This window comes from Nematolebias whitei, chromosome 2 (genome assembly GCF_014905685.2).
Source record: "Nematolebias whitei isolate Nwh7 chromosome 2, NemWhi1, whole genome shotgun sequence".
Classification (NCBI taxonomy): Eukaryota; Metazoa; Chordata; class Actinopteri; order Cyprinodontiformes; family Rivulidae; genus Nematolebias; species Nematolebias whitei.
In genome coordinates this window covers 10,090,677-10,112,639 of record NC_056499.1, presented here as the reverse complement: position 1 = coordinate 10,112,639, position 21,963 = coordinate 10,090,677, and the positions used below count along the sequence as shown (strand labels likewise).

The 21,963-nt window shown below is 38.4% G+C and overlaps 1 protein-coding gene across 2 annotated transcripts in view; it reads right to left on the bottom strand.

The window, feature by feature from the left end:
- Positions 1 to 21,963, bottom strand: part of pcdh17 (protocadherin 17) — an 84,453-nt gene that overhangs the window by 39,841 nt on the left and 22,649 nt on the right. For both annotated transcript variants that reach the window (XM_037690150.1, XM_037690143.1), the window contains exons 3-4: positions 8,368 to 8,426; positions 7,923 to 8,095 (exon numbers count right to left, since the gene is read on the bottom strand). In XM_037690150.1, coding sequence (XP_037546078.1) covers positions 7,923 to 8,095; positions 8,368 to 8,426 — 232 coding nt within the window. The remainder of the gene's footprint in view (positions 1 to 7,922; positions 8,096 to 8,367; positions 8,427 to 21,963) is intronic.

The window sequence follows — 21,963 nt, the reverse complement described above, 5'->3', positions numbered from 1 at the left end:
ACAGGCAAAAAAAAAAGGAACACGTCAAGTTGTGCTCATGCTGGAATGGGAAAACTGACTGGAATGACGCCCTTCCATATCTCTGTTGGAACAACGGATGTAAACACACCCTGATGGCCTAAATTAATCATGTTTAAACAGACGGATGCGATGGCATCACATGAAACCATGACTCCTCCATATGCTACCTGTTTAGAGCGATGTTTGAAAATTGACTAATTACAGTGCTCTCTGATGAAGCTTCTATCCTAGCAGCTGTTTGTCTATTAACCTGAGGAACAATTGCTCAGAATGCGAAGTACCCCACATTAACATTGCCCACTCTGCAAAGGAGATCCACAACTCTAACATGTTGCTTTTTTAGGACTGAAAAACTTGCCTCCCATGGAAGTATATTGGTCAGCAGCCTTTTCAAACTATATTTTTTGTCACAATAATACATTAACCAGCGTGTTACTGTTACTCGTGTCTACAGTGATGCATTGAACTTCTGGAGCAAAAATGAAAAAGATGTGAATATGACATATTTTAGTGTCAAAATATTGCATAAAATGATCAAAAATTTGAAGGATGTATTAATAGAAAGAAGAACTCTTTTATGATATGTCACTGAACCATCACTTCCTAGACCCTCACAGCAGCAGCAACTGGTGCCTTTCAACTTTTCATCTGATGGGTAAATGTCAAAAAGTCAGCCTTTCTGTCCACATGATATGACTGAGTCACACTCCAACTGTATCACAACTCCACTTTGGATTCAAAAGCGTACTGGAAATGTTTCAGAAGACGCGCGACTTCAAGCAGCCCGACGTTCAGCTAGACAGATCCAGTATTGCTTTGTTCGTTTGTTGTCTTTTCAGAATTTGCTTGAGAAGTGTCTGAAATGCTCTTTTTTATTCTTCTTGCCGCTCATCTTGCTTGGTTGAACGGAAATTTTTTATTAAAACCACAATTTATCCACAAAACAGAGCCCGGATAAAATAAATGAGAAACATAAGAAGTCACCCATCACCAATCCATTTCTGACACCACTCAAATGCAGCAGCAACCATTGCACATGCAAATGCAGAAGCAGATCAATTTGAATTGGTGAGACATAATGAAAGCACTATTTATTTCTAGTGAACCATTAAAACAATTCTAAACCTAAACATGTAAAAATTACAGATATATAGCTCTAACTGCTGCCATCTCTGCAATTTGGACCACTATTATGTCATAAGTGCACCATTTGGATAAAAAAGATACCGGTACATGTCATTCAAAAAAACATGAAATGATGATTGGGAAGCTTTTTTTCATAACAGTTCAGCTACATTTAAATAGAGGATGCATTTACACACAGAAAACATGCAATAAGAGTTCCATGAAATATGAATAATGTTCAGAGGAATGCACTTTTCAAAGAGTCTGATAAAGGTTTATTGAAGGCCGGAGAGAGCAAGATAGATGTTGCCATGGCTACAAGTGTGAAAAGGGCATCTGATCTGACTTCTGACCAGTCAATTAATCTTGCATCTTCATTTTTTTGTGTGTTTTTATCAAAGCATTATGTATAATTCAAAATGTGTTGTTCTGCAGTTTGTATAAAGAAGAAAAAAGATTAAGATAGTGAGGACTCAATATGCTTTGGAGCAATAAAAGTAACGGTAGAGTCTGAAACAAGAGAAAAGGGGTAAATATATACAATGGAGTACAGTCTGAATATTTAGTTTGTTTAGTTTCAGAGTTAATTAAAAAAAACTATGTACTATTTAATAAAGTGACTTATAAGGACCCAATTATCCTCTAGTTTTCCAGCTGAAGATACGTTGTGTCATTTAGCTTGAAAAAGTTATAATGTAAAAATATTAACTCCCCTTTTAAACTGTATTATCTTTGTTAAATTGTGCTATGTTAATGAACTAAACTTCTAATAGTTAAATTAGAACTAGTAAAATGTAAATGTGTAATAAAAATGCATACACTATTTTACACATAAATATATAATCATAGGAAGTGCTTTAACTACAAAACATTTGTTTTTATCAAGAAAGTAACTATTTTTACATCTTTCATTTTGTAGGAATTACAGTGAATAACGCTGTTGTAGGCCCTGTCCATACGGGAAAGCTGTTTGTCCAAAAATAACTATTTCTCATAAACACAACGTTTCTACAAATGTTTTCATCCACACGAAAACAAAGAAACTGACCCAACTGTTGCAACAACTAGTGTTGTAAATTTGCCCCCGAAATACACAAGAAACATGAAAACAGAGGAGCAGATGCTACAAACTGTAATCGTATAAAAGATGGAGATGGTAACTACAAGAGCAAAAACTACTTTAAAAATGTTTTTTGAACGTACATCAAAGTGAAACTTCTACCTTGTGTCATATAAAATTACGATTGAGTTGGGACAGTGACGCCATTGTTTTCAAAAAGTTGTTTTTAGGCTGTCAATACAAAAATGTAAGGGGCTCCTAAAATATTATTTCCATATGGACGCAAGGCTGAAATATTTATTTAAAGGGTATAAAGAGGCACTCTGTATCAAAAGGTCAATAAATCATCTTCAGTTTTGAATGTTCCACTGGTTTATTACACAAAAAGCTAAGCTGAAAGCTAAATAGTTGATTCAGGGACATCTCTTTAAAGGTGCATATTTATTATAGAACTAAAACCTTATATGTCCTCTGTACCATAAATTATCCAACACCGACAGAGGAAGCGGCCATTGTTCCAGGGCATGATTTTCTAAGTACAAACTAAATATAATGCCATTCTCATTTTCTTTTTATGAGCTACACACTGTATATGACTGCATGCTCATTTGCATCACTGTTGGGGTGTATTAGTGTGTGTGAGAACAATTGACCAAGTATGACATTTCCCTTATTTAAGCTGGTGGAAAAATGTGCGGGTGGGGATTTTTCTAACCGCGCCATAAATAACAGAGAAAACTCAATTTCATCACCTTCCACCGCACTGTCATAGGAACATATCTCAAGCTGTCTCCTCACAGTATCCACACTGTCCTTGTAGTATCACATTATCCTCCCACTCCGACCCCACACCCACCCCTTCCTCTGCTCCACTCACCCCTCCCTTTTCTAAAACAAAGCAGGAGGTGGTTTAATTATCATAATCCAGTTGCAAGTAATTAGGATAGGTCAGATGGTACACTCGAACGGTGTTCGTCCCACTTCGCACACTCCCTGCATCGGTTCTATCTCCCCATCCATTTGCTTGGACAGCCCTATCAGTGGGTAACATCTCCCTACACCACCGCCGCCTGTCTGTTCATGATAGTGACTGTGGCAGTCATCTCCACAGAGGCGAGCGATGTGCTGCCAGCCTCTCTGTCTGAGCCAGACGAGACCGTATTAATGTCTACTGCAGGCGTGTTGGAGCATCAATTAATCGCTGTTTAAAACGGGCAAAAATGCATTTAATATACTTAAGCTTAATTAATACATTGCTACTAATTTTGCAAGGCTAATTAATCAATTTGAGGCTGATTTGTGGTGCTAAGATATTCAGATTATGTTGTTTGGAAGAGAACGATACTAAATGGCATTATTTAATAGAGTAAGTTTATTAACTAAACCAATAACTGGGGGGAAGCACAAAGACCGGGAGTTGAGTGGAAATAAAAATGTTAGGGAAAGAAATTAAAAACAACAACAACAAAATAGAAAAACACACACAACCAAGCAACTCTGAAGCTAAGAACTGAAACTGAAGCGAGGATTGATTGATTGGGACTTGAACTACATGCTTTGTGCACTTATAGTGCTGTTTATACCGAAGCAGTGAAAGAAACCACAGTGTTCTGGCAGGAAAGCAAAAAGAGCTACAGAGTAATTGGGAGGGCTTTGCTTGGAGGGACAGAGAGGACTTAGGATAGGATAAAGAACGGAAGGTGAAGGGAGGGGTGGTGGTGGTAAACCAAGACCTATGAACTAGACACTAAGTGCTGAGATGTAAAGCAAATAAGCCTGTAAGAAAACAATCCCAGGGACATTGACCAGTGACAGGCCACCTTTCCTGTTCTCTCCTGAGAGTGTTTCCATGTACAGTATTCAGTCCACGTGTACACACACACAGACTGGGTTATCCAAAGACTGCTGAACCTGGACCAGTGCGTCAAACCACTCTGCCACTATTGTTGTTGTCTCTAAAAGAATGAGAACTTTCTCCAACTCGGTGAAGAAAAAACTAAAGACCGTGTTTGTGCCTCTAACATATTTGTAACTAAGATAGTTGAAACTCTTGGTCCAGTCACTCAATTTGTGGTATCGGAGTCAGCCTCCCCACCATCACAGACATTTACACCTCCATATGCAGGAAGAGGGCCACCTGCATCATGAAGGACCCCACTCACCCAGCACACACACTTTTTGCCCTGCTCCTCTCAGGCAGTAGGTTAAGGAGCATTAAATGCAGAACCACTAGACTGAGGAACAGCTTCTATCCTGAGGTTAAACTCATGAATCTCTAACCAGGATAATCAGTGTGAAAATCACTTCATGCTGCTGATTTGTTTCATGTTGCTGCTGATCTGTTTCATGCTGCTGTGTTCATTTGTACTCATTTGCTCACACAGACTCATGTCCGTGCTACTATTCAACGTATTGTTTTAATATTACACTAATGCTTAGTGTATTTTTAGTTAACATTATTCTTCGTTCATATCTTAGATTTTATTAGTTTTTCTTTTACATTTTATACTTTTGTTGGATGTAACTAGGACCCTGTGTACACAATTTTGTTCCACCACATGTGGTACATGTGGTGCGTATGACAAATAAAGAAACTCAGATTCTGATTGACAATTTACCACATCTTCTTCTGATTTTTTTTGGATTCATCTTTTTTTAAAAAACTTTGGACGCTTGATCATGTCAAGTCTCTGGGGGCATGGTGGCTCCGGTTTCCTCCCACAGACCAAAAACATGCATGTTAGGCTTATTGGTAAATCTAAATTTGTCCTAGGTTAGAGAGTGAATGGTTGTTTGTCTTGTTTGTCTCTATGTGTCTTTGTAACGAACTGAAGATCTGTCCAGGGTGTCCCCCACCTCTCGCATAGTGACTGCTGGACATGGGCACCAGTGACCCCCATGACCCAAGAAAGAAGAAGTGGGTAAAGATAATGTATGGATGTCAATTCTCTGGGTGGATCTTGTTTTTAATCACCTGCTAAACATTGTTAAAATAAGTTATTTTATGTCGCACTGTGAACTCAAGAACCATTCCTTTCTTATATATAGAACTTTACTAATTGGCTTTTCTATGTATATGAATCTAAAAAAAGTTCAATCTGGTTCAATCCAGATTGAACTTTTTTAGATTTTTCTACCTGGATTATTGAGCATGCATCAGGATATGTATATAAATGTTTCTGTTCAGTGCCCTGAGACAACTTTGTTGTGAATTAGTGCTCTAAATAAAATGAATTGAATTGAATTGGATTTGTTTATACATGTCTCGATTACTTCAAGTCTTTGTCCACCTGCCTTAATAAAGCCTTCTTATGTTGCTTGCAGATTGTTCAGCAAGCTTTTGCGAGGCTCTTATTGCATCCTCTAACTATCCATCTTTTACACTAGTGCTGTATCAGTTGCACTGGCTTCCTATCAATTTTAGAGTCCACGTTAAAGTTCTCGTTTTGATCTACATGGTCAAAGCAGTCATTCGTTGTAAAACCTTTACATCCATACTTCCCCAGCAGGTCCCAGAGATCGAGTGAAAATGGCCTGTTTGATGTACTATTAAGCACTTTGTGACATTTATCTTGAAAGGCGCTATATAAATACAAATTTGCTTACTTATTCTGTCGTTCATTTTATTATAAACCTGATTCATTGGTCATATTGCAAATTATTTTTACCCAAGCATGATTGAGTCAGCTCAGCCAAAGCAGCGAGGTGAGGAAACTCTTGAGATTATCGGCCAAAAATCACTTATCTTACGACTCATCTTTAACAGCAAGAGGGGGAAAAAACGCAACAGACAAAGTTGTAACTTGAGTGACAGAAGATCACATAAATAAATTGTTTTCTCAAGTAAAATCCAATCTCAGACCACTAAGCATTTAGCTGGTATTTTTGTGAGGCATTAAAGAGGAAATGGTACAGCGCCAGAATAATGTTCACCAACCCATCATCACTACTTTTGCGACGTGTCCTGGCTTATTGCCCCTGTCCTCCCCCACAGCTTAGTGAAACCCTTATGTTATTGGCTAAACACAGCCAGCTGTAGACAGTTAACTGTCTTATCTCACATCAGTCAATTTCCCCAAACAAGGAGAGGTAGGAAAGTGGAGCAGAAGTCATAGCACAAGGGAAAAAAAGAGTATATTCGCACTGAGCTACCATCTCTTCTAGACGTGTGTGTGTCTGTGTGAACATTTTTTTGTTTAAGACCTAAATGATGATGCTCGAGGACCACACAGAGAGAAGTGGCTGTTATAAGGGTCAGTTTTTTTTACCAACTGCTTGCTGCCCAACGCACTCGTATTTCCTTTCCATCCATCCATCCATCCACCCATCCTTCCATCCATCCATCCATCCATCCATCCATTATCTTTACCTGCTTCTTCTATTCTGGAAACTGGGCTCACTGGTACTAGTATCTAGCAGTCACTGTGCGAGAGGCGGGGTACACCCTGGACAGGTCTCCAGTCCATCACAGGGACACATGGAGACAAACGAGACAAACAACCATTCACTCTCTAACTCACACCTAGGGACAATTAATCGTTTAGCCTAATGTGTTTTTGGTCTGTAGGAGGAAACTGGAGTACTCGGAGAAAACTCGCGCATCTACAGAGAGAATATGAAAACCACCCAGAAAGGCCCCCCGACCAAAAAGCCACCTTTTGTCGTGTGTTTTGAGTGTTTGAGCATGAACCTTTTGGTCCCTCATGGACAATTAAATGAGAACATTTCCAAAATGAGAAACATATGGAGCTTTTTAATTGGCTAATTTTTCTTACAAACGTGTGTGGCTTTTTTCAATCTAAAAACCAATGAAAAGGAAAAAAAAAATTGCTATCTAGTCAGACATGCATATTGCAGCACAGAGCATTGCACACATTTTCATTGTCCTTCCGTACAGAGTAAAACAGCCCTTCTGTTCCCTGGATTAATAGCACCATTACTGGGAATCCATGTTCAGTATACAAGACCATTCTTCAGCATCCTGTCAGTGAGATGCACACTTTTGAGTCTAGATATTTGAGTAAATTTGTGTTTCTCTCTGAATATCTATTATGCTAAGCAAGTAATGGTGCATGTCAAAGCACATCTCCAGTTGAGGTTTATGGTAAGTTTACCAGGCTTTGCTTTGGATTTTCTTGCTAGCCTTAACCCTACACTTTGTCATGTGAGGTTACAGGGGGTGACTGCAACAACTCCTATCTGGGGAGTTATTGTTCTACACATGTCCTGTGTAATCTGTCCGACCCACAGCGCTTAGAATAATTATTCATATTTAATCACCAAACTACAAGGCTACATCGTCTGCCGCTCGCTAAGTCATTTTCCATGTTCCATTATCAAAGTTTCAGAGACGGGTGCTCAGGGAAGGGGGACTAAATGGAGAAGCAGAAGTAGTTGGGCTTATAAAAACATAATGGGCTTGTCTGGTTTGATAAACTGAGGACGTGTATAGAATGCACAGGAACCCCCTTCCCCCCAATACACATGCGCACATACACACTAACGCACACAGACACACACAATAGTACACACATCACATTCACTTTACATGAGAAAAGTGCAAAGAACAAAGTAGGGGATATAAAGTGGTCGTATATGAGTGCAGATGGTAAGCAACAAGACAAGTCGGTAAATTTCAACTATGAATACAAATGGTCACACAGAGTTAGAGCCAAGATTGTTTTGTTCTTCATTAAATTTCCCAGGAAGGGCTCACCTTGCTCTAAAGGTGGAGGTTTCACACCCGAAGCCTTTAACTTAAGAGCTTCTTTTGCAGACATATCACAACAGGAGCCTTTGTTGGTGTCCTGGTCGCTGTCCGCCTGGTCGCTGTCGCCATGGCCGCTGTCCCTGAGGCTCGCTCGCTCTGGGTCTTTGAATGTTGAACTACTGCATGAAAAAACAAACAACCAATGCATTTCTACTGAATAAAAGAAACTACAGAATCTTATATAATATGTTAGGACTTTTTTTAGTAAATAGAACACAGTTATTCACTCCTTTAAGCCCTGATAGATTTTTTTTTTATTTCCCTTCATTACATAGTAAATACACATTAAGCACAAGTACTGTTCTTATGGTACTGTGAGCAGAATGTATTTTTAAAAAAACAACAACAAAGGTCTGACACGTGGTTATTGGTTATAGATTCCAACTCTTACCTTTGGACAAACTGTTGTCTGCTGCCCATATAATTAGGCTCAGTGGGGAAACTGTCGGTCTGTGGAGGAGGAAGAAGAAAGTTTGCCATAAGCCTAACATAAACCATGCCTGCTGCAAATCAAGAATTTCTGGTGACATGTGATTAATTATGCAGAACAATGAGGCAGAGGATAGAATACAAATATAATTTTTAAAAAGTGCAAGCTCAATATGGCCAAATTTGAGAAGTTTGCAAACCAAATATAATGGGAGAGTAAACCACAAAATTAAACATCAGGACCAGCAGACATCAGACAATCAATGACTCCTAGGATAACGTCCTGATGAGAATAGAAAACTCCACGACTGCCATGTTGAACTCTTGGCTGGACATCTTTTAACTAGATTACAGTACAATTTGTGCAGAAATTAAAATGCAATTTGCTCCCTGTTCCTGTTGGAAATGGCTAACACTTTGAAATTCAACACCTTCTTTCCCATTTCCACACAAACAAACAAACTGTATTATGAGGAACTGGAGCTTGTGTGAGTTGATCCGTGTGCCGTTTATTTGATACGGGCAACATGATCATGCACAAGAGGATTTGCCTTACATGGGTCAATTGGCAAATAAAAAATGCAGGAATTCTTGTTTAAACATGGATTCATGAAGATTTCATGACAGTAACAGTATTAAGCATAAATAGTTCAATGTTTTCCTCAGGACTGCATGAATCTCTGGATCAATCGCACCAGCTGTAAAGCACTTTGTTTTTCTTTCAGTCTGTTCTCCCTTAGTAATTTTCCCAAAGTACAGTATATTAAGTCATTAAACCATGTTAAAGGAGTTTAAAGGTCACAAAGATATTGGTGTGTTTACTGGCATTTGCAAAAAGACAAGTCCATTACCCCAAAAGTTGGGTTGTTGTGTAGAATGCATATCAGAACAAAAATGCAATGATCTTGAACTTTATTTGGAGGAAAAGACCTTGCATGAGCAAGACACTGCACATAAACCCTGTTTTTGGTTCAGATTATTACAGGAATATAATCATTGTCCCTGTTGCGTTGAGGCAGGAATGATTGAAACAAATGTCTTAAAGAGAAACTGCTCTCATGCTGCTGCGTCTGTATTCATCACAGCCACACAAATAATTACACAATGTCGTGCACAACTCTCGCTCTCAAATTCAGAGCAGTAAAATGTCATGTTTGGTGAGTAATGTGTTGTTGTGCCAGGCTTTTTCACATGCACAGCTTGACTCACAGTCGATAGAGTATTTCAATGTCATCCATGCACTGCAGTGGCTCGGTATGAAAAAGGGTGCGTGAAGGTCAGACAGGCCACCTCAGTACTTTGACCTTCCATGCTTTTGCTAACACCTTTATCTCAACCTAAACACTTTATTCCACTTCAGCTTTCACCAATTTGAAAAGAAAACACCCACAGAATATGTCAAATGCTGGAATCTGATCGTAAAAGTAAGAGAAGGAGGAATGTTTGAAATTATTTGGCAATGAAATGATAACAGAAGCAGAAAAGAGATTTTGAAAAGAGAGAAAAATGATCAAGAAGGGGAGATGGAATCTTTTGTGCCCCAGCTGTACTTTTATGACCAGGAAACCAACCTTGGACAGACTTTTCAATCAACTCTGCATTATTAACACTGAATGTGATCTCAAGGAAATGACAGAAAATGTTTTTTTGTTTTTTTTTTCATTTTTATTATTGTTAACTTACCTAATCTAATTTTTGCATCTGTACATAGTTTGTTGGACTATCTACATGATAACACGAAGCAAAAAGGTTCAACCTCATGAGTAGCTTAGATAGGACCAAAAGAGAATGCTCAAAAGGTGTCCCTCATACCTACAGTATTTTTTTTTATACAAAAGAAAAAAACAACAACAATACAGTTAAAGAAGCATGTCTTTCACCCCACACAAGTCAATAAAAAACACATTAGACCACTTCATGAAAACCTCTTTCCTGCCAATTAAGAGTTTAGGCTGATCTTAAGCCTCCATCTCTTCCTGTCTGACTATACTGCCTAGCCCTTTCACAACAACGGGCCGCTTTCCAATTAATGGGTCGATAACAGGCTGCATGAACTGCTCTGTACCGAGCTGATCCGAGCCCACAATAAATACAGGATAATTTGAGGGAAGGCGATAAACTGTAACCCTACAGTGCATAAATTCATTTAGAATTCTAAGTAAAGTCTGTGGTGAGAAAAGGTAACCTTTTGAAATCAACCGAACTAACTTGACCTCAATCAAAATGATCACAACTGGTTTAAAAATCTCTCTGGCTTCTTGCCTGAAAATATAACCCTTTAATCTCCAATTTATAGGCATCCTTCTAGGTATACTTCTTTGTTTGGAGTGAGGGTACGTCTTTTTAAAGGCACATTGCTCTACAATGTGTTGTATCTACTTCATAAGGCAAGGCCACAAAGGTCACAGAGGCACTGAATACAGCGAGGCTGTGTAAGTGTAAAAAGCTGCACTCTATTTTGTATTCCCATTGAGACCCTAAGACTGACCGCTCAGACAGCAGGCCGATTGAGACAAATGGGACAAGAATATTGGTGTGCAACTCTACTCTCAGGGCAAGTTGGCGAATTCTGTTCATTTCTGTGTCTATATTTATGCACCACTTTCTTTGTAACTGTGTGCCTTACATAGAAATGGCAAACAACGACAAATTACATCTTCTGCTTCACATATCATTGGACAACTCGTTAAACGCCTTGCCACTGATAAGTGCAATTCCATTTGATTATCTTATTGGTCCTTCTCAGGTGTAGGTGAACTGCCACAAAAACACACGTTAGGCTGATTGGTAACTTTAAATTGTCACTAGGTGTGAGTGATAGAGTGAATGGTTGTTTGTCTCATTTGTCTCTATATGTCCATGTAATCAACTTGTGACCTGCCCAAGGTGTACCACACCTCTTGCGGTGACTGCTGGATATGGACACCAGTGACAACCATGACCAGAAAAGAAAGAAGCCGGTAAATGATAATGGATGGATGGATGGATGGATGGATGGATGGATGGATGGACGGATGGACGGACAGATGGATGGACTTGTTTCCCCACTCTGTCGGCGGGATCGTCAATGCAAAGTGAGTGGTTTCTTGTAGCGCCGTCCAGTTCGCACTGAATCCTCTTTCCATCAATAAAGACAGAATGGAATGGACTTCGTCTTTGGTCCACGTCACTATTTTTGGAACATCTACACTGAACTAGAAACTAGAACAAAACTAACTCAAATTCTACAAAGACCAGAGAGGAAATGGCGGTTCAGATGTGGTTTGCAGTTTTGCTTGGGGGGGGGGGGGGGGGGGCGGGGCTGCAGGGACGGGGAAGAATAGGGAGGATGAGGAGGAGGTGGGGGTGACTTTGGAATTTTCTTACTGGCCAGTTTTGTGACGTAAAATAAATTTGAGGCTGAGTTGAGAAAAATACGTAAGACTGTTGCTGTGCGTACAAGAAAAATAGGGGAAAATCCTTATAATTTCCAGAGAATCCATAAGACATGACATGCACTATATGTGCTGGTTGGGTCATCCAGTGATGTAGCTCCGCTGGTCAAGAAACAGCTGCCGCCTGCTTACGTTAAAACCGTCACCTTGGACCAGTTTGTTTGGAGCCATGAACCAGATGGTCCTATGAACCGGGCTGAGTGGGCATGGGTACCGGCAGTGAGCAGGCCCTTAACTGGTGTGGTGTGGCGCGGAACTGATGAGTGTAGAGAATGTGGCAAAGCACTATTTTATTCAGACAAAAACTAGCACACCACCTCTCCCCACCCATCAACCTATTGTGATAAATATGATGCATGCATTTCTCTTTTACTGGCTTCCAGAAAACTCACTTAATTTGGTTTGTATGTTTGTGAGTGCAAGTGAGTGCAAGACCAGAGAGGTGCCGAAAGCAGCAACAGCCAGGGAAAATAGGATAAACTGAGAAAAACAGTACAGAAGGAGAAATAAACATTGGTGGGAAGATAAGAAAGCTGAAAATAAATGATAACAAAAAGTGGCAAAAGAGTAAAGTGAGAAGACGATGAAAGATGTTGGACAAAGGGTTAGAGAAACAAGACAATCATGGGGCAACGTTGTTCATCTGATAGGTGATCAGCGATTGCAAATGATCAGATTAAATTACTGTAGATAAGACACAGATCAATGGACTTAAATAAACTTAAAGTCAACACAACGCCTGTAGGTATACACCATTAGATGTTACTTTTTCATTCCTTAATTGAAAAAAGAAAATACATTTTATTGTAAAAACATGTTTGGTTTACAGGTGACATGGCAGGGATGTCGCTAACATTATTATTATTTAATCCTGGATAGTTGTGGTACAGAAAAATATAGATTTATCATTCAGTCAACAAATTCTTCACCTCTGTTTGTTGGTGTGCTGCAAATAAACCTGTTTTGTTTTTCCAATTAAGACCAACCACTTGTGTGCTGTTAATATGCTCCATTCGTGTCTATTGTAAAAATGATAAATGCAATAAAGTCTATCCAAACAAGCGGTGCTGTCATCTTATATTTATGCACAGTGAGTGTTCAGTTAAACATAAAATCAACACATTCAGCTGCCGTTAGATTTATTGAAAGCAGAACGTGTCTCTTAAGATTCAGAGACAGGTTGTGGAGAAGATACATGTCTGAGTCAGCAAGTGAGGAAGTCAAATTGTCAAAGGCCTTTCAGATGCTTCTTCAGAGATGTCGTGTTTAAAAGCAAATCTCACCATGTTGCAAATATGCAAATAATAAAGCATTATGTTTGGTCAGTGAAAATAACATATATATATGGGAGCAACAAAGGCAAATATGAGAGGTCTCCTTGTGTCAATAAAGTGACACAAAATCCTAATTTAAATGTTTTTAAAGGACGATCGCTTGATTCATGATACAACTCTTACTGTTCCCAGCCTGTGTAATGTTTTTTTTTTCTTCTTTGCTGGTTTCAATTGTTACATATCAGCAACACTTAACCAACCTGAAGCCCTTTTCCAAGAAGCCTGGGTGAGCTATATCGCTGACAAAGGTCCAAAACAGCACTTAGACAGATATCTCCAAGTGTGAACAAGAGCGGCGACATAAATGACACGGAGCACAGCTAAAAACCAAACATGCATGCTCAGCAAGCCTTTGAGTACAGTAAAGAAACACCTGCTCTGCTGGGTTCTTTTTTACAGAATAAATAAATATTGGTGTGTGTACTGTAAACCTGGAATGTCCTCATCACCTCTTCATTTTGTAAACAATTTTACACCAGTGTTTACAGCCCAGAATGCTGTAATTTAGGCTTTTTCACAATACAATTACTTAAAATGAGGCTTTCTTTTAAAGTTTACTGAGAACACACAGAAAGGTATGTGTTTTGTGTCACTGCCTTTATTATTCAAAAACAATACAACAACATGCAGGGTATGTCATTTCACTCTTGTATAGAATATGGGAGATAGTAGCTAAAAGCTAAAACCAGCAAAACAGTAGAACAAAGCTAAAATTAACAGATAATAAAGGTAAAATTTGGTTAAAAAAATCAAAAACTAGATTGATTTTGTTGAGCATGTGTGAGTGTTTATTTGTTAAAATAAGACATTTATGTTGAATAAATTGGGTTAAGTGGCACCATCACACATTCAATGATCACTACTAGAGAAATAGCATTTGTTGCAACAATAAAGTGGGAATGCTTATTGCTGAATTATTTTTGCTGAAAAGGCTGAAATCAGATTAAAAAGGTTGAATGTGAAAAGCTAGATTTGCTAAAAGCGGGAAAGTAAAAACAGCAAGCAGAAGAAAAACAGCAGAAAAAAGTAGAACAAAGCTGAACAGAGCCTAAATGTAGCAGAACTTAGCAAAATAAGATAAAATGGGTAAAGTAAGGCTGAATAGATTTAAAAAAATCTGAAATTTCAAAAGTAAGGAAACAGAAATGAGCAGAAAAAAAATAATAAAATAGCTAAAAGAAAAGTAGTCAAAGATAAAAATGCTAAAACGGGCAGAAAGGGGCTGAAAGGAAATTAAAAAGTTTAAATAATTAGAAAGTAGCTAAAAAGGCCAACATTTGAAAAGAAAATAGCAGAAAAGTTTTAGAATTAGCAGAAAAAGACCCATAATGTAGCTGAAAAAGCAAAAAATAAAAATAGCAGAACAAAGCTGGGGAAAAAGCTAAAGTTAGCAGAAAAGATTAAAAACAGCTGAAAGGAGCAGAAAGAAACTGAACAGAGCTGAAGCAGAACAAAAGCTGAAATGAGCAGTAAAAGGTTGTAAACAAGACAAACAGTTTCTCTGATCATTTTCTATTAGAAAAACGAGGCCAAAGAAGGGAAATATTTCAAAAAGCGAAAACTGCACAAATACCAAAAGTCCTAGCAGGAATTTCCCGAACAGGCTAAATGTTTTGTTATATTAATTGTTGAAATGATATAAAAATTACGGAACATGTTTTGTGCTGAAATACATACAGCAAAAAAATGAATTTCTATAGCTATAGCGTACTTTCTACACATTCACACTATTAACATGCAGCTGTTTACAATGACCACAAAGTGTCATCGGAAAAACCTGTTAGCTGTTCAATGGGGGACATTTTGTTCTCCAAAGGGAACAGATTTTATCCCATTAAATCTAAAAGGGGAAATACTTCAACTGACATACAGGCAAACTAAAAAAGAAGAAAGGTGCAAAAGTCGACTTGTTTTTTCAAAGAACTCTTCAAGACTAAATCAATAAAAGGTACAAAAAAAACATGAAAGACAGCCTGTGTGGTTACTGATAATCTAATATTCCATTTGAAGAAGAGCATGAGCAAGTACGGTTATATTATTTTGTGTACAAATGACTCCTTTGACTCATCTCTGAGGAAGTTTTCTGCACAATTCAGATGGCTGCTGCTTTTAACGGTACCAGCCATGAGAGTCTACCAGTTTTAAGAGCTTTCTTAGTAAAGCACATTTATCCACTGGTAATGATTTTCATTTATTCTTGGAGAACACATTATTTTTAAAGAGCATAAAAAGAACACATGGGCAGATACACAAAAGTGAGACTGAGAGATGGTCAACAAAGCATTTCTATACTTTGTCATCAGCTCGTCATTACTGTCTTGGGAAATGACTCACATGGAACAAAATGCAAACTTCCAGAGATGGTGTCTGCAGTTGAACTCATACACTTTTTCATTCAGAGAGCCTTTTAATGCAGGGCTGGAGTGCAGCCTGGCCCTTTAGACTGTATGAAAATTAAATGAGGTAAACTAAATTCTTCCTCACAGAATGGCTCAAAAGCCGTGACATAATAAGCATTTATTCAAACTAAATATTGCAACTAATTACAAAGCTTACAAATCTATTTTAACTCCTTTGATTTATTAATAGGATGATCAAGCAGCTATTGAATGAATCACTGTTACTAAATGTAGCATCACTTATGAATCAAATGATGACCAGCATCCCCTTGGGTAAAAATTACAATAAGCTGCCACACAGATGGACTGTCAACATTTCTTTTTGCAAAGTGGAAGCAAATCAAACCATTTTGGCTGCACCACATGCATGAAAGTGATTAAGTCAAGTTTACGATGAACTCTTCTGCAAAAATGCAAACAGTAGCTTTGCACCAGAATAAAAGATGTTTTCTAAAATTAACCAGATATTTTCAAGGCATTGATTGGTTTAGAGTTAAGTAGTTTCAAATATGGTACATTATAATTCATTAAATGGTAACTGAGCATGCTTCATGTCTGAATGAGTAGCTCCATCACAGTGATGGGGAGTCTCCCAAATGGGCTGCTACTGGTGGAGATGCAAAGTTGTGAGAAAAAAAGGCTGGTCCTTTTTTTTAGCAGTTCCACTTAATTATTAGTGTTTGTAACCAAACAACCTTCAGCCCATGCAGTTGTGTTTTGTGGCCTTTTTTTTTTTTTTTTTTTTTTTTTAAGAAATCACAGCTTATTATGAACTGTATTCTTGGCCATGCACATGATTAGGTTTCTCACCTCCACGCTCATTGTACCTGCCTTAGCACACTTTGTATCCACCTTGCTCCAGCAGTACTGATTGATGCTACTGCAGCAGTTTTTAAATTAAAATACACTGTGTGTAGACTTTGATCCATTTTTCAAATCACTTATTTTTCATTAGTGTGAGTTTTTCATCTGCAAATTAGGTGCAGATCTTTTCTGTCAGACGACGCCTGAGATGTGTTGGAGACATGCACGACAAAACTGAGTTGGGTGCAAGGCATGTTAAACACGCCTGCAACAACTTGGATTGTTTTCAGAGAAACATTTTTTGCAGTTATTTTGAACACATTTAAAACTCAAGTGACTCAAGAGCCTTTGCCAATCATACAAGGAAATTGACAACCTCCATGAAAGTTTATTTTTTACTTTTTCGTGAAGTCCATTTCCCAACAAGATGCTAACAGTTGCAAGCCAGTACCACTACCGTAATGTCTCTGAGCGGTTCTTAAAAAGTTGGTTTCTTTGAGAGCCAAAAAAAACCTGCTCTCTCTGGTGAACCGAACCAAATTATTCAGATCTCACAAAAAAACAATAATTCTACTATACCTCTATACTATAATTCTACACCAGCTGAAGTTGAAGGCAGACAGAAAAAGTCTGGCAGCCCAAACAATTGTTGTTTATCTGAATTTGGCCTCCCCACTGGCCTTGGACTGGCCAACTTATCTCAAATTGCTCCTGGAGGATACGTAAACTAGAAGCTCTGCCTACCATCCCCCTCCCGAGGACATCCGTGGCCTTATTAGAACCATAATGCTGATAGACACTGTACCATATTATCAGAACTTTGGAACTTTCTGGAGTGTTTAGGATGACTCACCGGCTTTGTTGACCTCTATGCATAAATTCAATTCAAAAATACTTTTTTAATCCCAAAGGGAAATTATTTGTTGCTGTAACTCGTTACCCTCATTTCATTAAGAGATGTTATAGATGCTGATGGCTGTAGGCAGGAAGGATCTCTTGTAAAGGTCCATCCCACAGTGGATCCTAAGAAACTGGCTGCAGATGCCGTCCGATAAGTCCACTCAGACTCAGCTGGCCTCTCGATTCCCCCAGGCTGTAGGACCACCCGAATGCTGGGCAGAACTCCTCCCAGAGCGATGGCCACTCTTCCCAGCAGCCCGTTGAGCTCCCTGTTGCTGTGGACAGCCAACTGTAGGTGCCGAGGGACGATCTCAGTGGTCAGGCACTCGAGCACAGCAGGCAGGTAGATGAGAATGTGTCCACAGAACATCCTTACAACACATTTGAAATTTGGGGCTGTAGTCGGTTGTAGAAAACTGCCTTGTTACCAAGGTTACGCATCATAACAAATGTCCAACACTAAAAAAGTTTGAGTAAAAATCCTTCCAGTTGCACAGCATCCAATACCAGAGGAAACAATCATCCAAAAAATGTGATTTACATCCAGAAAAAGAGGAATTAAAGTTTCCAAAAGCAAAATCTCAGAATGAAAGTAACAGAGCTGCTCCAACATGCAGCCACCTTGAGCGGCGCAATTCTACAACTATGTATTATGATGTCATTGTACTGTATGTTGCGAGGTAGTTTTATGCATCTTTTACACTGTTTCTCAACCAGGATATGGTTTGAGACATGATTTTTTTTTTTTTTTTGGCTTCCTCCATCCATGTGTTCTCTTTTTCTCATCTGCCTGTATGTAGTCTGTAGCAGGTCTCTCTTATAAATGAGTCTTCAAGGCTCAATGGGAACTAAGCTGTATAAATAAAGGTATAATAATAATAATAATAATCACTACTCAGTTATTTTTTTGTATTACAGCAGCTGTGCTAGGTTAGATGTAACATAACTTCTGCATTATTTTCAACACAACACAAGTCTTCACTGCATGAAGTCGCCATCATAGTAAAGCATGTGTGGAAAAAATGGGTCAGTTTGATTATCATTTGCTTTTAAGAGAAATAATGCAGATGAAGCATTAAACACTAATTGCAATCAACAGCAAGACAGCAAGGAATATATAAACGAGTAGAGTAGAGGGGAAAATCAAATTAAAGGTGCTTCAAAAGCAAAACGCACAAACAAACTAAACTAAAACTCAGAAAAGTGTAAACTAAGACAAAACTTTGAAGGTAACCATAAAAAGAACTGGGCCAAAATAATAGGATCTGACATGAACCAACAAACTTCTGGGCAATATATTAAGTAAAAAAATAAATAAATTAAATATAAAGCACAGGTGTGATGAAGGAACAGGAAAGGTAACCTGACAATGAACTGATAGTACTAATTAAAATGGGAAGCTAAACTATGTCTACAAAGGAAACACATGACACAATCATGTTTTTCACACAAGATCCCATGTGGATAAAGGCTCCACAATCCCACAGAAACATGTTTACAGCACATATTTCACATTTTATTTGTTTACGTGTATCCATGCGCTTCTTCTTCCAAATCTATCCAAACGTATCGTTGCAGCTGGCAGAACATGTTATCAAAAATAAACTGTTATGCATTGAGACATTGGATATATGACACAAAAGATGTCTCTTGAATTGACTATCAATGCACAACAGAACCTTTGAGCAGGAATCAGGGATGTCTCACAACATCCAGCGGTAAGTGAAAGGCATGCTGTGGTGGACCAATAAACCAACAAGATTTCCAGGTACAGGACATCGTCACATCTCTAAATGTCCCAGACCGAAGTCCAGCAGAAGGAGAAATAATCAGCTGGAGGCCGATCCACAGACTCGACAAAAAAAATGCATGTGTCCCAACCTTGTAAGTTTAAAGGTGGAGTATGATTTAGGTGTTGGAGGTCTTAAAGTTTCCATCACAATCCTTCATGGGCATCAGTGAAACAAATGTTTAATTCAGATCAACTAATCTGCTTCTTTCTGATTCAGCCCAAAATCATAAAGGAGTAAATTCCCCCACCCTGCAAGTCCTAGATGCTGCTTTTAATTTTTGTCTGACAATGAATACAAACAACCAAAACATAAATAATGCATCCATGTGAGTTTTTTTTTTTTTTTTTTTTTTTTTTACATGTGAATATTTTATTGCATTTAAGAATGAGTCTAATTAAAAACGGCCTAATAGAGTCTTTATCACACATCTGTTAAACATTCATATTGTCAAAGAAATGGTAACCTGAAGACAAGCGGTACGCCCCGAGGTCCCTCGTCACTGAGGGGTTTGAATAGTCATTGTTTGTAGTTTTTGAGATACGTTCTTTCCTGGACTGGGACTAAACAGAATGCAAGTAAACCCTAATGTTTTAGTACAGTGCAGATTGACAGATCCTGGTGAGTGGAGGGAGAAATTTTATCCATCACCAGGTGCAAAAGTGGAGCCAGGGTGTGGCCAATGGTGGCCCAGTTGTTAAAAAAAAAAAAAAAAAAAAACCTTCCTTACGCCTGGATGTAGCCACACCCCAAAATGGAAGTTGGTGCCTCACTTATTTTTCAAGTTATGCTCACAACACAGAGACAGATGCACATTTATGGGAGCAGCCATCTTGGAACATAACGTGCAAATCCAATTTTCGAAAGGAACCTTTCTTACATCCAGATGAAGCCACACTTCAAAAAGGAGGTTGCCCAGTTGCTTATTTATCAAGTTATCCAGCTCACAACATGCACGGATCGATGACGGATATTTCCAATTCTCACACTTCACTCCGTAGTGGGGGACAAAACGTAGATTATTTTATTTTTAAATGTTGATTAAAGTTGATTCAGATGACAGATAATGTAAATCCTTTTATCAAGGCAGTTTCACATCCCTATATATAAGTTAGGACCATGTTGTACTTTCAAGAAGTAATACAGATGAAAAGCTTTCAACATCATAAACCTCATTTCGCCTTTCTTTTTTTTTTTTGTCTGTGCTAAAAACAGCACCATTCGCTAAACCAAAGAATTCTTTTCAGGCGAATATTTTTTTCAAGTGTTTTAAGTCAATGATTTACATTTTAAACAAAGAAGCATCAAGTTAATTCTCTGATTTCTGATTTGCATAAGAAAATCGAGTCTTGGGGAAATAAAATTGGAAAAATGCACAGCCTCACAAGCTGCTGTACATTTGTCTTTAGGCGAGCAGGCGGTGGGATCACCAAAACACCATGTGAGTGGGATAGTCAAGCAGAAAAATTAATTCCAGTTTCATCTGGGTGGCATTGGCACAATTCATAGCCTAACAAGCTGCAAACTAAATTCAAATCGAGTGAATTCATATGACTGACCCTGGGGTTTTGGAGCGGAGTGAGAAGTCATAATCCTCTTCAACCAGACCGGGGAATTGGTGTCTACATGTGTGAGTGGAAATCTGTACACATTTGTGTGTGAGCGTGCGAGTATGGGTGTGTGTGTGTACTTCTATTATTCATGTTGTGGGGACAAAAAAATCTGTTTGCACAGTCTTATTGTAAGAGCTCGGGATTCTCTGAGAACAAAAAGCGAGTAAACAAAATCAAAATGGTTGTATTTTATGGTGAGGAGGTCTTTAAAGGACTGTTCAAGGGCATCTTTAGGTTAGGATTATGATTCAGGTTAGGATTAGACATCTGCTGGTTCAGGTTAGGGTCTTGTGTGTTTATCTGTGCCTCAGGGAACGAAAACCCAAAGTATCGCCAAACAAGATGCAGAAAACGCCTGAATAAACGTACTCAAATTAAATTAAATGCTGTTCTTGGACCCTTTGGAGTAAATTCAAAAGCTTGGTCTCTCTATAAAGCTAACACTCTGAAGTGTTGTCATATTGTAACTGTAACTATTATGTAGTTAATGAATTTGAAAAAACAAAAATCTTTTTTTCCCCTCACCTGAAAATCTTTATTTTTGTTTATGCATATGGAGGGATGGACTGGAAAACCATATGAGGCTGCAGCATCAAGTCTTACCTATTACCAGTTCAAATTTGGTCACAGTAGCTCCAAAAATGGTTATTCTGGACATATTTTTATGAGTGCATGTCCATGCATATTTCTAAGTGTCCAAATAGAGTCCAACATGTCCACAACGTTGGACACAACATCATAAATCTGCAACTCCTGAATGCTTCAAAATACAGTAGAGGCTCTAATGAAAGTTATGAACAGCAGGAATCATATCCTACGTCCAGATTTACAGTCAGCATGACTAAAATATACAGTAAATTATGAATAAACAGTAGGAGGCAAACAGCAATAAGCAAGTAAACACACACATCTCCCAGGACCACACGTAGCTGAATAAATGACAAAAAGAGTATAATTTCCTTACTTTGTCCAAAAGTATTTACATCCAGACAATATAAAAACCAACAGCAGCAGTTTATAAAAGGTTTTCACTTACTTTTGAAGTAGAATATGTTCTGCTATATGACCCAATTCATAATCCATCCTGTCCGAGGCGCTCCCAGAGACGCTTCACTGCTCGCCTTTTTTATCCATTTCCTCGTCAGAAAAATCACTCTTCCTTCTCTTACACCACTCAGCCACCTCGCAAGTGCTACATTTTCTCTTTACAGCATTTTTTTTGTGTTGCTGTTGTTGAAAATAAATCACAAAACAAAGTATTTTTTTGTCTGTAAAAAAGGAGCA